The following is a 15,898-nucleotide window of genomic DNA, read 5'->3' on the forward strand; positions in this document are numbered from 1 at the left end:
CTACATGGCAGCTGTAATACATTTTCCTTATTTTCATTCCAGTAAAATAAAAAAATGCAAGTCTTAAATGGACTTTTCCTGTCTAATGTAATGTTAAAATAAATAGTGACTTGTCACATGGCTCCATAAAGGTTCCGGGCATTTGAAGGCTTCGAGTGATGTTTTTCTTTGGGGCTGAATGTGCCGCTGACCACGTGACTGAAAATCTCTAATGGTATAATCCCTTGCTCACAGATGGTTATGAGAACCAGGTACTTAAAAACGTTCATTCTCCTGCGAGCTAGATGACTCATCAATTAATATGTTTTATCCATGATCTTAAACAGGAAGACTGTACATTTTTTATTTAAGTTTATTTTCGTCACTTTGTTACTAAATGAAACACCATCAAACTCCTAGTTGAGTGCAAGGTGTGTTTAAAAGCGAACAGAAGTTACAGCTCTCCTGCATCATCTTTTACACACCGAGGAGTTCTTTCACAAAGTTTCTCTTTCTGTGTTGTCCTAGAAAAGCTGTGAGCACGCATGGGCCCTCTCTCGGGTTCGTGCTCTCTCCCCAGCAAAGAGTATCAGGTTTGCCACAGACTTTCCTGGTCTTTGTCCTCTTTCTTTTCATTCTGTTCCTGTCTCTGACGCCACTACAGATATTGTGGAAGTTCAAACAGCACTGCTCTGTGTTTGCCTCGGAGGCGAAATATCTCAAATGAAAAGACTTGCTCTGTGCCTCAGATGCTGGAAAGACTATGAGGTTAGTATTATATCGCCTCGGGTCGGTTCCTGTGTCTTGACCTCAGTAAACCTGACCTGTGTGCTGAAGGGGTTTGTGTAAGCAGTTCGGTAATTATGAAGACGTGATCTTTCTTACATATTAATGATACAGAGAATAGATTTCAATGTTGCAAACACAAATCATTAAAAACAAGTTCAGCATGTTTCACCTTCCTCATTTCCGCATTAAGGTATATTGTTTTCAACCTGACTTGTTTGTGGTATGGATGGCTATTTTATATTTAGCCTTAATTATAAATTCACAAGCATTTTATTCTGTATAAGAGGAGCTATTCAGCTGCACCTCCATCACAGACATGCTGAGCCTGAGGAGTGAAGTACTGTGTTCATTTGCACAAGATGTTTGTCTTTCATATTTGTAGGTGAGTGTCGATCGTGATGTGTCAGTAGTGGCACAGGGGAGGCGCTTCTGCGCTCTTTCAGCGTATGTTTTCCCCAATAGAACATTTCCTGTTGTCACGCACCGGAGAGACGAGCGCACGCACCACGGAGATGCGCGTAGAGTTGTCCGATTTTACGGAATAATCGGCTTGTTAGCGCGTACGAATAGATTTGACCGTCGTGCATGACTTGAGAGTACATTTGCCTTCAATGTTCTGAAGTGATCAGGTAAGTTACTGTAAGTCTGTTCTTTGGAGCGCCTCGGAAGAACACGAGTCATTTAATGCAACCGAAGTCCTCGCAGTGTACGTGTATTAAGTAAATGCAGCTTTTACGACGTCTCATCTCTTCGTATTGTATTTGGTTCAGCGTAGTAAGAAGTGTCGTTCCATCACACAGTTTATTATGATGCGTATTCATATACGAATAAAATAAAATAAACGCTCCTTGTGTTGCGCGTAAAGTGGACGCAACCCAGCGCCGTTTAGTTTTATATCATTTTCCTCGAGGTTTCGCACGTTCGCAAGGCTTCTTCATTTTCCGTCACTTGAGTTTGAACTAGTTGTTTTGTTGCCAATCGTGAAGCCAACAGGTTCATTGTTGTATCCAGTTTTGTAGCAGATCGCATCATAACGTTTTAATAGCCTTCGATCTTTATCCATGTAATGATCCACATCGTGTTTGGAACAGGTTGAGGTGCGTGACTGAATCTAGCACGAGGTGCTATGAAACAAATATACAACCAGAGATCTACAGTTCATTTTGCCTGTAGTATTTGCTCAATGAGAATAAATGGCCATTTTTTAAATCAAAGGTGTTACGGATTTTGGGGCATTTAATAAATATCTGTAGCATCTCACCAAATGTTTTTCAGGCTTAATAAGAAAGAAAATATACAACACCTACATTATGTTGGACATTTTATTATGAAAATATGATTGATAACTGACATTGCATTTTACCTTTTACAAATCTATTTGCCCAAAAAGCGTGCCTTGCTATTGACAGAATAATTGTATGTAATTCATTTTGCATATTTTGAATAAACACATTTTATTTGACATCATTCAATTTTAAATCAATATCACATAGCTGATGGTCATCTGTATGGGTATCGGCCATCAAAAAACACATAGGGGTCTTTCGGTTATTATTATGCATTTTATATTTTTCTTAATATCCTGTGAAAACAGGCATATGACGTAGAGCACTGTCTTTCAATGTGTTAATAGTTTTTAATGTTTACATTTTAACATCTCACAATTTAATGCTTCCAGTTTGGGAGCCACTTGTTGATTCAACGTGGATTGTTTCATTCGGCTATTGACAAGATTGAGCTGATAGAGTAAACACGGCTCAGATTAAGTTTCCTGCTTTCCACATTTGGTGTGGAAGAAAGGCTGCCATTTTGGGGCTCGAGTTTCTCAGCAGGTGCCTCTCATTCCCATTAATGCTTGCGGATGTGGAATCACTCTGGAAGAATTTCCACACACTCACACGCACGAGAGAGACGGCATTTGTGACCTGGAGCACAGTGTCTGTGATGTGCTCTGGTGTTGACAGATTCTGAATTACAAGTCTATGTGTGTGTGAGGTTGACATAGCAGCCCATATTACTGTCATGCCAAGAATACATGTGTTTTGCCAGTCCACAGGTGGAGAAACTGAATTACTGAGTCTCCAGCGAAATAAATTGCAAAAGATATTCATTGAAGATTGATTGATTGCTTATAATTTACTGGTAATCAACATGCCAGTGCCTTTTCATAAACACCCGGAGAGTGCTTTCATAATACATGTTTACTGCGGCTTTCCGGAAAGAGCCCACCCTTGTAAATGAAAACTCTATCATTTTTCACCTTTGTGTCATTCCAGATCTTTTTATGTTGTTTTTTGTTTGTCTTGTTTGTCTCATTACATTAGTGTATATCCAAACTTTGAAGGAAGATTTGACATCATTGACACAGAATGCCATTGGTTTTCATGTGTCTTGTAACCCAACCTAAAGTAATTTACTTTTTTTCGTAAATAATAAATTAAGCATTTTCGTTATACAGCATCTTGTCCTTGAACAATTGGGCGAATTGGTGATGGTTCTTGTACCATGGCCAGGGGTTCTTTTTTGACACAAGCAATGTGAACAATGCTCAACAGCATTCCTTTTGTGTTCTGTGTAAAAAAACTATTCAAAGGGTTTGGAAAGGCTTGAGGCAGAGTAAATGGTTTAATTTAGAATTTAATTTTCATGTATTTTACTCAAAATATTATACAGCTCAAAAAACGATTTCTTTGCCTTCGAACTCTCTCCCTTTCATCCTACCCCTTCGCTCACCCTTCATATAAATAGCTCTGATAGTCAATCTGCACTTTGGGTTGCTGAGGTGTGTCTCTGTTGTTATATATCCGCCCAGTATTTCAGAACTCAGGTCACGGCACCACATGGAGACTCTTATAGTTATGGTATCTCAGCCACATGCTCTTGAAAATGGCCTTTAAAGAAGTTGTTGACCTAAAATGAAAATTTTAATTCAGTAAATTTACCCACCGCCCTTATGTTACTCTAAGCTTGTATGCTTTTACAGTTTCCAAGGAATATGAAGTAGAAATTTTCGGAGTATGAATACACACTCAATAAACGTAATCTAAATGATTAACTATATAGAAAAAACATGTAAAAAACGAAATCCCAAAGAACATTGTCAAAGTGACACTGACTGCCCCTTTGAGTTAACAAGCACAAAAGCTTACGGAAACGTTTGTGAATAAACCCACTATGAATCTGTGGAAACCCAATGATAAAATTTTCGTGAGAAAAATGAGTGACAGCCAGGGAGAGAAAGAGAGAGACTGTAGATGTTATTGCGATCAGAGTCCCATGAGAATGGCTGGCTGGCGGTTATTCATTCATGTAGTGGAAGGTTCATGGAAACTGGCGGCACGAACTGGGCAGATGGGTTTTATTAATGCAAACACAGGCTACCGAACACAAGGACACAGGCTTAAATTGATAATCCTCTTGAGAACCTTTAAGGAACTAGGTCTTTATGCAATACATGAATACTTATTGTTCTACTAGTGTCTAAACATTTACAAGAGTGTGTATGCTCAGACTAGTGAGGTAAGATAGAGATGGAGTAGTCTCTGTTTCAGACGGCACACCCATGGACCGCCCACTGTCTGTTCACTGAATGTCTCATGCATATTGCATACAAATCTGCTACTTTTTTTCGTTCTGGTTAACCAAAATCGGATTGGCTGACTTGTGTTTGAAAATTACTTGAAAATTTGTATTAAAAGAGCATTTTATCAATATTATGTTGTTGCTTAATGTTCAAATAATGTTACAAATATTATTGTTACATTAAATTACGTAATATTTATTATTATAAAAACACATCGTTTAAAACATTGTGAAACGCTTGTCATAACTAAATAGGGAAGTTAGCAATTGCAGATATTTTCCCAGTTTTCTCACTAACACTTTACAATAAGGTTTTATGCCATCTGCTTACAACAAGTTATCGCACCATGAAATAACATGAACAGTTAATTTGACATTAACTAACATTAATATGAATGAATACATGCTGAAATATATTGCTCATTGTAAATTCATATTAGCTATATGCATTTACTAATATTAACGAATACAACCTAATCGTAATGTGTACGCGGTTTCCCAATGTTTTATGCCTTTAAAGGAAAAGTTCATACACTATTAGATGTCGGTTAGACCTGTGAAATTGGTTTGGACCATTTACTCAAAGGTCTGATAATACAAGACCGAAGGTGAAAACAGTAGAGAGAAGGCAGCCATGTGTTGATATAGAGCACCAAACCAGCTGTAGGATGTGATTACACTGCCAGAGAAACACAGGTGCTGTTTACAGAGACATCAGATGCAATTCATATTTAACATTTGGTTTGATATTTGTGGCATGCTTATTAGGGTCAGAGTCCTCTGGATTGTAGCGAGAGGAATGGATGACATAGAGCCCTCGGGCACGAAGAGAATAAACAACCAACATACATAAGTACACCTTCAATAATATATAGTGAGCTATGAAAAACAGGCTGCAAAAACAGATGCTTCATATTTGGCTGTTTTTCATGGCTTTCAGTACCTTGACCCCCAGCATAATTGGCAGAAGCACATTTCAGCAGGCACTGATCCACAGGGGCATGTAGGGGCCACGTTACCTGAGAACATACAGTACCGTACAGTCATAAGGTCCTCGACAAAAAGCTTTAAGCTAATGCTATGCCTTTACTCCATATGAAATGATACGTTTGTTAGTTAACCCCCGGTCATGAATGGCATTTTGGAAGCATAAGTAGGCTACTTTTTTTCATTTTCAAGTAATTTTATGTATCCTTTAACCATTTTTATTTTTAGTGCACCTTTTAAGGTGGTGTTTTGCCACTCCGGCGGCCACATGTCCTCTCTTTTAAAATGCTTTTTAAAGATATGCACTTATCCTTTAAAGGGATAGTTAATCGAAAGAATAATCATTTATTAACCCCCATGTCGTTTAAAACCTGTATGACTTCAACACAAATGAGATATTTTGAGAAATGTCTCAGTGGTTTTGTGTCCATACAATGGAAAATTTAACCTTTCTATCCCTTTAAGGCAATGTTAGTTGTCAACAAATCCAAGCACATAAAAACAGATGCAGCAGAGAGCGTTTTCATATTAACAACAAAAATCACACCAAAATAACTATGAAAATCTTTTTGAAAATGCGACGCCACCCCTGAGTTTTGTTTGAAATGTCATGCTTCTGTCACATGTGTTTTTTTCGCTTATTATGGGTTCATGAGCCTCATTCGTGGCTCCAATGAGCAGTTGGTCCACACGGCCCTCACTCTCTCGTGCACAGCTCAAGGGACATGAATCTGACAGTGGGTCACATCTGCTGGGTACATACAGTAATTAACTCTGTTGAACCAACATTCATCCATGCTAATATTGTTTCTTACTATCAAGTCGGAAAATCTAGTCATACAGCTCATTGGTGTGGTTTGGTTAAATGAAAAAAGACCTAGACTGGTAACCGGAAGGTTGTGGGTTCAGTCACATAGAATCAATTACCATTACCCAAGTTACTTCTGAAATGTATTGTTGCAAGTTGCATTTAGTCAAAGCATCTACTTGACTTGCTCTTGGTATCTTCCAGATACATCCAATGGTCTGTGTGATATCATCAGTTGCTTTAAGATGACCAAGGAGAACTAAAAGGCATCCTGGCACCGCCTCAAGGTTTCTACTTCTCCGTCTCCTGCCTGCGCTCCTCTATGGGTTCCAGAAGTCAGGGTTTTTTTCACCACCCCGATCACCATCACCACCATCATCACCGCAGTTCAGTGGTACCCACCACTGTTCCCCGACTGATGCACGAAACCAGCAGCTTGTTGGGAGGCATCGCCCAGATCACCCCTTCCTTGTTCCTGAGCCGTGGGAATGTGGCGTCAAACCGCAGTCTCCTCCTGTCCAAGGGAATTACCTGTGTGGTGAACGCCACCATCGAGCTGCCCAACTTTAACTGGCCGCACATGGAGTACCTGAAGGTCCCGTTGGCCGACATGCCTCATTCTCCAATCGCGCTTTATTTCGACAGCGTGGCAGATAAGATCCACAGCGTGGGCCGGAAACGTGGAGCCGTGCTGGTGCATTGCGCGGCTGGCGTGAGCCGCTCCGCCTCGCTCTGCTTGGCTTACCTCATGAAGTACCACAGGGTTTCTCTGGCTGAGGCCCATGCATGGGTCAAAGCCCGTCGGCCGATTATTCGTCCTAATGGAGGATTCTGGCGGCAGCTCATCGAGTACGAGAGGAAACTGTTTGGAAGGAACTCTGTGAAAATGATCCAGACGCCATACGGGGTCATCCCTGATGTGTACGAGAGGGACCGCAGAAACCTTGCACCTTATTGGGGCTTGTGAAGGATTTGGTTTGAGCGTAGAAGATACAGGAGGAGAATCAACTGGTCCAGTGAACCATCTTTGACCCCCGTTGTCTTCCGGCCTCTAGAGATACATCTGCATGTCCGTTCAGCAAGGGAATCAAGTGAGATGAGTGTTCGTGTCTGTTTTGAAGAGGGAAGACGTCATTGTGAGTCATTTTCGTGAGGTCAGAAGTGAAGTCATAGGTCATTGTTGAAAATGTTGAATCTTATAAAGATTATAATGATTTAGGAGCACTTTGGAACTGCTGAGAATTTATCTGTATGGGTTTAACCCCACGTGAATATTGTGCTTATTGTTCCAATTTAGCTTTCATCTTTATTGCGAGACAGCAGTTTGCTCTTGAATACTAGTAGCATTTGATCAAAATATATTATTGTATTAATATGTATATTAAAACTGTGCAGAAATAACAAAGTTACTATGACAAACAGATATAATAGTTTTAAAAGCTATATAGGAGAGCCACAAAACTGTTTAACACTTTGCAACATTGTCAGTTTTACAGATTTGTAAACAACTTGTGTATATTGGAAGAATTTGATTGAATATAACAGAACTTTATCAACAAAGGACAGTGTTAGGCTACAGCAGCACACCATAAAGGACATTTCAGCATTCTGGAATCTGTTAAATGTTTCTTTTTAAGAGACCAATAAAAATGACTGTCATATTTTCATTGATTTAGATTTTATATTTTGTCTATTTGCACTATCAATGTTTTTTTAAATTAATTTCATTCAGTTATTATAATAAGTTCTGTCACAGGCATTTTACTTATTAACGTAAAAAAATATCTAAACCAACAAAAGTGTACAATTTAATTAGTGTGTTCAAATAAATCAAAGATGAAATATTTTAATGTAGTAGTCCTTGATTTTTTTTAAAGCTTGATGTTATATGTCCAAAGATAACGCTTCACCTATTGAAAGTAATATAGCTTATCACTAATGGACAAAATGACAAAACATTCCTTTAAATAGCTTTTTTCTTTCAAAATGATCATTTAGACCCATTCTTTTGGAAAAACTAATGCAGGGATAAAACTGTTCCTTTACAAAGGAAGATATTTGGAAGAATGCCAGTGACAGATTTCATCCCCCATTTACTGCTATAGTAGGGAAAATAAATACAAGTCAATGGGGATCTGTTTGGTTACTGACATTCTTCCAAATACCTTCCTTCATGTTTAGCAGAAAAAATAAATTGATACAGATCTGAAACAATCTGAGGGTGAGTAAATTATATAATTTTCATTTTTGGGTGAACTATCCCTTTAAAGGGGGTAACTGATTGTGTGACTGTAGACTTCGTCTATTGTCGTCTCTACATACAGACAGCGACTCAAAGCCTGATGTTCTCTGTGTAGCAATTTAACACATTCAAACTCCTGTATCCCTGGTAACCATCACCAAGGTAATGTTGCTGTGAGGAGCAGCTTTTAGAGCCGAGTCAGTGTAAGGTAAGTTCTATTACTATCTTGTCCTATTACAGAAACCAAACAACAGAACCAAAGGGTTTCCAATAATGTGGGGTAACCACACAAATGTATTATTAAAAATATATACTACAGCGTTGAATGTGAACGGGTAGGGTATACGATTAAAACACCTTAACAAACATTAAAGGTACAGTTACCCTTTTAACCTATTTTATTTATATGTGAACCCTTTCGTGCAAGAAAAGCCATCCACTCTCAGCACAATTACTATGGTTTAACTATACCACAGTTTTTTTTATTTATAGTAAAACCATAGTAACCAAACATCTACCATTCTACGTTACTTAACTATAAAACTGGTGTTTCTTAAAAAACCTCCTATGGATTTATAAAAACATGACACCAAATGACAAATTTTTTATTTTTGAGTGAACTATACCTTTAAGCAATCAGTATGCCAAGTAACTCTGTGATGCTAATGCCTACAACAGTTTAATATCTATTCTACCTGTCATAAAAGCAATGTAACAGCATAATGTAAAACCATCACCAAATTCTTTATGCCACAGCTTTACAAAAAGTAATTTAAAAGGAACATCACATTAAATTGCAAACTCTACATATCACTGCCCATAAGAGCGCTTAGCTTTGGTGTTTAATATGATTCTCAGAAATAGCTTGAAATTCAACAGTTCCAGCACAACAATAACAATACTGTGGCCATTAATGGAAGAAATAATAGCAATATTTCTCATAGAACACTGACACGAGCTTCAGGAAATAACAAATATGGTCCAATTTCAAGACACATTGACAGTTTATGAAATTGCCGAATGTGCATTTATGCGATATCTACTAGTCTTTGTTATGCATTCAAGATGTTTTTATTGTTTTGCTCACAGATTTTATATTACAAAAACACAAGTCTGGTATTAATAACACATGCAGAACAACTCAACTGTTTATACTTAATTTAGTAGATAAACCAACAGCAATAAATCAAATCCAACCAGGCACAATCAAAATAACAGATATCAGATCAGACAAAAAAAGACGATAAGGTAGAGACAAAGACATTTTACTCCATATACAGCATTTAAATTATTCTTCAGTACTATACAATATAATAAATTCCTACAGAAAATGGCAGATCTAGACGTCCCAATATCAAATGGCAAGAGCTGTACCGCTTCAAGACAAACCGCGATAAACAGTTAAAGTGACAGAACTTTCAATGACTCCCACAATCGTTCAGACTGTGCCTCAAGGTTCAGTGCTGGGTCCAGTTCTGTTGCTCCCCTACAGCAGCATGGTTCTAGAGCAGGTCAGGCAAAATCAAGCCCGGTGGTTTGGGCTCCACACAGTTAATCCAGAAATTAGCACAGCTGGAGTGATACTGGTGACCTCCGTACATGAGCTTGAAGTTGTCCGTCTCCGAGTTAAAGGCCTGCCAAGAATTTGTACAAGAAAAGATGGAAAAAAAACAATTACTTCACGCAAGATAAAATCTCAAAAAAGGGGATTTACAATGAGAAAATCTGGGATTGCATTGAGATTTTGGGGATATATTAAAATGTTCTATGGGAACTGCAAATACACTTCAACATATAAACCCAGAACAATCCTTGATGTATGACCTACATTGGTCGACTAACTTTAACAGGTACAGCACAATAATGTCTCTCTTAAAACAAGTTAGACAGCCACCTTACCTATTCACAGATCCTATTCCTATTCACACTTCAGTGTGGCATACCATCCCTCCATAAAACAAGAGCTCAATAAAGCAGAGGCATCATTTGTATGATCAATAGAGGAAAAAGAAGTGTGCAATCGTCCCACATACTGTCTATAAATAGAAAAGCCAAACAAGAACCCAGTGAACCTAATATATTGACTTCACTGCGTGCACACATGCTTTCATTCTGTAGTCCTGCATTTGTGATCGGGCGATGATGATATGGATGCTAAGAGGAATGAGACCTCTTTGCGTTTCCTATGGAACGAGAAGCTGATGCTCGAATGAGGATGAGTCATGTGGTGAATCACATCCTCCCACGCTAATACTACGAACACTCGCGCATGAATACAACATTTCAAAACAATCACTTGAGAGGCTTTTGAAAAGCATTCTTTGTGGCGATTCAATTATGTATGCCATTTCTTTACCCACAACATTGCATTGATTCTTAAGAAGCGTGCTTAGATGTTTGACATTTGTTAAGAACTATTAGATACGAGTACTAAGATATTATTAGAGTAATATACATTAGAGGTTGTGCATGACTGTATGTAGTATTTATTATGAAGCAATTCTTCCGACAATTAATAATAAGTAAAAAATAATCTAGGGTATCTGGCACATTATTACATGTCATTTAGGGTGTGAATTACGCAAGTATCACACTGTATCTTCTATCACACTAAAGTGGCTTATTCCGCGATAACAGCCGGCTGCTTGTTCATTATTCCGCTTATTACACTGCTTGCCACGTGTGAAGATTACTGGACACGAAATGGGAATTTTAAATATTTGATTGACTAATTTTTACCGAAGGCAGATTACTGCCAGGAAAAGCCGTTTACTTTCAGTTTTAAGGTAAGAAACGACGTTCAAATGTCACGAACAGGCAATTTCATTTAAGCATTTGTAAATATAATGTCAAATATGTTATTAAAAGCTTGTATTTATTTTTGTGTAATATTAAACGGTGCCTGTCAAGATGGTTTGCAAACATCTAGGTTAGCAGGTGTTATTCATTTTGAGTGGTTGATATCTGGGAATATAAAACTTTGGAATTTTGTGATTGGCCAATTAGAATCAAGTATTCCAGAACGCGGTGTAATAAACTTTGAACTGACGTTCAATTTATTTGTAATATCCAGTAGTAATTATTTTATATTTAAACATATCGTAATTATAAATAAAAAAGTAATTCATATTTACATATTTATTAGCAATTCGTTTTTATTTAAGAAATAATAACTGATACTAATAAATGAAGGAATTTGTTCACATTTGTTTTAAGGATTTATTAGTGTTTATTTAAGAATTTATCAGTAATGAGTATTTATTTAAACTAATTATTCATATAAAGTATTACAGAATTTATTAGTAATTTGTAATGCAATTCAATGCAAATTGATTGAAACCTGAAAATTGATGGAACTTGAGGTTAAAGGATATTTTGAGCATTGAATTACCACAAAATGATCGATGTGAGCTAACAACATCAATAGTGTGAATTTTGATTAATCAAAACATTCAATTTGTGATAAATGTAAGTTTACCAATAACTAGTTACCACAGCCTATGTTCTGATCTGTCTCACTGTCTGTCTGTCTCTCACATTGGCCTCGTCTCACTTTCTGTCTACCATCCAATGCAGGCAGCTGTGCGTAGATCCTGTGCAATTAGCACATGGCAGACATGTAAAAATACCGTGTGATGATCCTGTGGTGAATGTTTGCGTGTATGACGAACGTGACGCTGCAGTAGAAACACCACTGGATCTCTCGTGAGTCTGCTGCAGTGGTAACAGGTGGCTCACTGCCACTGTAAAGGTCAGACTAATTCATCTGACCTTGTTTAGCTGGCGGAAAGGTTAATTAGTATCTGATTGTAAACACAGTGTGCATCCTACCTACAAAACTGACACCACTTCTTGCGACAGTATCTAAAGCAATTGAAGGCCTGCGGGGGGACATTGTAAACTACAATTCTAGCTAAGTGAAGACAGACACAATGTAATATTTACCATTAATTTGAAGCGATTGTCTTTAGTCAGTGCCTGTAAGTAGCATAAACAGCATTAGCATTAGCATCAGATTGGAAATTCGTTTTCAGCACCAGAGACCCAGCGATGAAAGAACTGTCCATGTAAGCCTTTGCAAAACACTACAGGAATGGGCAACTTAGAAATTGAAAGAATGACATGCATGTTACTATAGCTCCCAAAATATCAACGAAAGTTTTGAAGCATATTTCTTCACACCAAACACGACGTGACGCTCATTCGATAGATGGCGCTAAAGATAATTGATATTAACAAGATGGGGCATTTACATGACTGTGAATGCAAGGGATGCAACCATAGACATATATAATAACTAGACGCCTCATTGTCCGCTGGATTGTACGTCAACGCCATTGGTAAGGGGCAAAAGCCGACTACAAAGACATACGAGAGAATGGTGGAGCTGCTATTTTCTGGATAAAAAAACACAATTTTTATTTCTCGACAAACTTCAATACTTTACTGTATGTGGAGTAAAGAAACGACTTGGCGCCAGTTAAAGGTGGTTATAGACATGAACATTTATTTATGTTATACGGAACTGTTAAAAGCGGGCTATTCAAGCTAATTTAGGCTTAATAATTGTGTACACATCGCTAATGGGAAATAATTTAAGGTAGAGTAAATGCACATGATCAGAACATAGCTCGTCCGAAACAAAACCATCGTCTTTACTATATGACTATATGCGATTTCATACTTATAATGCAAGGCAGTGTTATAAGTTTTACTATTTCACATATATCATGTTTTACTGCTGTCCAGATTACCGGATTAATAAAAGAACACATACAATTTTTTTTAATGTCTAAAATTACTACAGAAAAAGTCATTTCCACAGTGAAAAACATTCTTTTGATATAATACGCAAATTTAACTATATTACCTTCAATGTTTTGTTCGATGATTCAAGTAAAGAAACAAAATATCTCAGAAACAATCTACATGTCTGTGTTTTATTCTCGACTACGGCAACGTGGTTATTTATCCGGTTGCTTGTCTTGTCTATAACATTTCACTGAACATGGTGCCATCTAGTGAATTCTCACGAGTGACTTGCACAAATAATGGATTTTACATTTCCTTACGACAACCATTATTTGTAAAGTAGGCTATAATCGAGAGATGAAGCAACTAGAGACATGATAAAGTTCTTTTCTACGTATATCATAATCCATTCAAATATGTTAAGAAATGTAAACATGATTGTGCTTTTAATGCAGAAAAAGCGCAGCTCTCCCATTGGGTTCAGTGGGCTTTTAGTGAACTGTTGCTCACTAATATGGCGGAACCGTTGATGTATCGCAGCCGCGGCGTGGCCAATGAGGCATCTAGTTATTTATTATGTCTATGTATGCAACGCTTAATTTGGCCGCTCCAGCTAAAGAAGTCCTGCCTTACAATAAAAATTCTCTGGGACGGGGCTCTACACAAAGCCCTAATGTGAAAGACTGAGAGTATGAAAACTGTGATAAATCAATGTTATCACATAAAAATGATATTTGAACTTTTCCAAACTATATGTACAAATATTACTGATGTATTGCTTAAAAGGGAGCACGAGGCACTTGCCAGTTTGTAAATGATTAAATAACAATAAAGCGACCTATAAAAAGGTATTTCAGTGCAATTTAAGCTTTGGAAACAAAAGCTTTGATAGAAAAACAACGTTATGTTGTGATGGGGCTGAAAATGTAAATAGCTTCATAGAGATACATTGTTTCCTTTCAAAAGTATCATCACGCCACACGTTTATGATGCAGGTGTGATCTTAAGAGTTGTGTTAGGACCAAGACAATGCATATAATAAATATATTCACCTTATTATGTTTTCATTATCCTAAAACATTTATTTAACCATATTTTAATCAAGTGGCCTGAGAAAACTTTACTTAAAATTATTTTATTTTTTTATTAAAATCTTAAACCATCTATGGCCATTTTCATGATATGGTGAATATATCAATACAGTATACACAGGAAAAAAGGTAGAGACCATTCCAAATTTTCATTGAATCAGCATTTCTAGATGTACTGTGGTCATTCCAGTCCAGTGTCTGTTGAATTTCTACTAAATCAAAACGTTTTCTTTGCAGTATTTGAGGTCGGAAAAAATTCAGAACATCTTTTCTGTTATTTTGACCTGTTTTTCCAGGTTTAATTTCCTGTGTAAATAAATGCAAATAGAAACAATATTTTTATGGGAAATTTGGGAGTAATATTGTGGTAATGTTGTGAGTAGTTCACAGAATGAAACCAAAATGATCATTTTACCTAAACACATGCATATAAATAGTGAATAAAAAAACAAAATAATTTCGAAATGGTCTCTTAATTTTTTCCATGAAATAGAATCTATGACAAAATGTTGTTAGTACAACGTTGCCCATTCCTGTAGACAAATCAGATTAGCAAACACAAAAGGATCATGTCCCTCCATTGCCTCGAGTCGACAGAACCCAAATGTTAACCCAAGGTCATCAGAGTGAACCATCCTCATCCACCTGTAGCCCAACACACACACACCCCAGCCGCAGGAAGCATCAAACACCCTCGTCCTTTCACAAGCTTCAAAAGCGTCTCGCAAGTGTGTCTTTAAAACCCTGATTTCATTATCCCTCCCCGACAGCAATTGTCCCCAATCCTCCGAAAACGTAATTAAAAACGTGGGATATTAATCGAATGTCAGGAGCAGATGGAAGCCACTCTATTAATTTAAGCTGGATGTGTGGTAGATCTGTTAGCAACTGTGATTTTGGTTGCCGTGGCTGAGCTGCATCTGCTCCACAGACATCAATCCCACGATTCCTTGCTGCAAAAGCCCCTCCTTTTCTGATTCTATCTAGAGTGCTACGAGCAATGTTTACCCCTCTCTTACATCAGAAAACCTTGACCATTGCATTAATGTTGTAGGGATTTAAGAATGCGGTAAAAGGAGAATTCTTAATAAAAGGATTTTTGATCATATGTCTGGTGGACGATTGTACATTAAAAACGTAAAAGAGGATTTCATTGTATTTATGAACACAAGGCAACAGTTCACCAATAAATAAAAATTCTCATCATTTATTCACTCTCATATTGTTTCTAACTATTAACAGTATTCAGCAACAGTGTAGTGAAAATACTATTTCCACAAAACAGTTAGTTCGTGTAGAACCTCCCAAATTGGTAACTTTTTGTTGTCTGTCTGTTAAACGCACATATAACTTTTGTTTCCGTTAACTTGATCTATTAGGAAAATGTGAGCTTGATGTGTACTTGGTTGACAAGCACTTGAAAGTGACATGCAAATATTTTAAATTATTTCGAGCGATTCAAATTTTTACGACAGAGAAAGACATTTAAGTCATCATTTAAGCTTTGATCCTCAATGCACATCACGCTCATGAACCACGCTTTTTCAAGTTGTGTCTTACCATGGACTGATTTACTTTTGCCTCTCAAAAAAAAAAAACATGGTTCTGTTTGAAGCAACATGATGGTGAGAAAATTATAACAGATTTTCTATTTTTGGTGAACTATTG

At 37.3% G+C, this 15,898-nt stretch overlaps 2 protein-coding genes across 14 annotated transcripts in view; one reads left to right on the forward strand and one right to left on the reverse strand.

The window, feature by feature from the left end:
* The first annotated feature begins 1,236 nt into the window (after positions 1-1,236).
* Positions 1,237-7,993, forward strand: dusp14 (dual specificity phosphatase 14). The gene is made up of 2 exons (XM_079481299.1): positions 1,237-1,397; positions 6,350-7,993. Exon 2 carries the CDS (start codon positions 6,468-6,470, stop codon positions 7,110-7,112), a length of 645 nt encoding a protein of 214 aa, XP_079337425.1. The 5' UTR covers positions 1,237-1,397; positions 6,350-6,467; the 3' UTR covers positions 7,113-7,993.
* Positions 7,994-8,976: 983 nt separating this feature from the next.
* The window catches only part of synrg (synergin, gamma), a 38,228-nt gene continuing 31,306 nt past the window's right edge, over positions 8,977-15,898 (reverse strand). For 7 of the 13 annotated variants that reach the window (XM_079481121.1, XM_079481120.1, XM_079481117.1 and 4 more), the window contains 2 exons: positions 12,333-12,365; positions 8,984-10,021 (listed from right to left, as the gene is read on the reverse strand). In XM_079481121.1, the coding sequence (XP_079337247.1) occupies positions 9,890-10,021; positions 12,333-12,365 (165 nt within the window). In that variant the 3' untranslated portion in view covers positions 8,984-9,889. Of the gene's footprint in view, positions 10,022-12,332; positions 12,366-15,898 lie in introns of all 13 variants that reach the window. The other 6 variants (XM_079481122.1, XM_079481119.1, XM_079481115.1 and 3 more) reach the window with 2 other exon arrangements.

Source organism: Barbatula barbatula (genome assembly GCF_947034865.1).
Source record: "Barbatula barbatula genome assembly, chromosome: 19".
NCBI classification, from domain to species: Eukaryota; Metazoa; Chordata; class Actinopteri; order Cypriniformes; family Nemacheilidae; genus Barbatula; species Barbatula barbatula.

What these genes read in the sequence shown, in the direction of transcription:
- dusp14 (XM_079481299.1), top strand. Translation starts at nt 6,468, where the DNA reads ATGGGTTCCAGAAGTCAGGGTTTTTTTCACCACCCCGATCACCATCAC.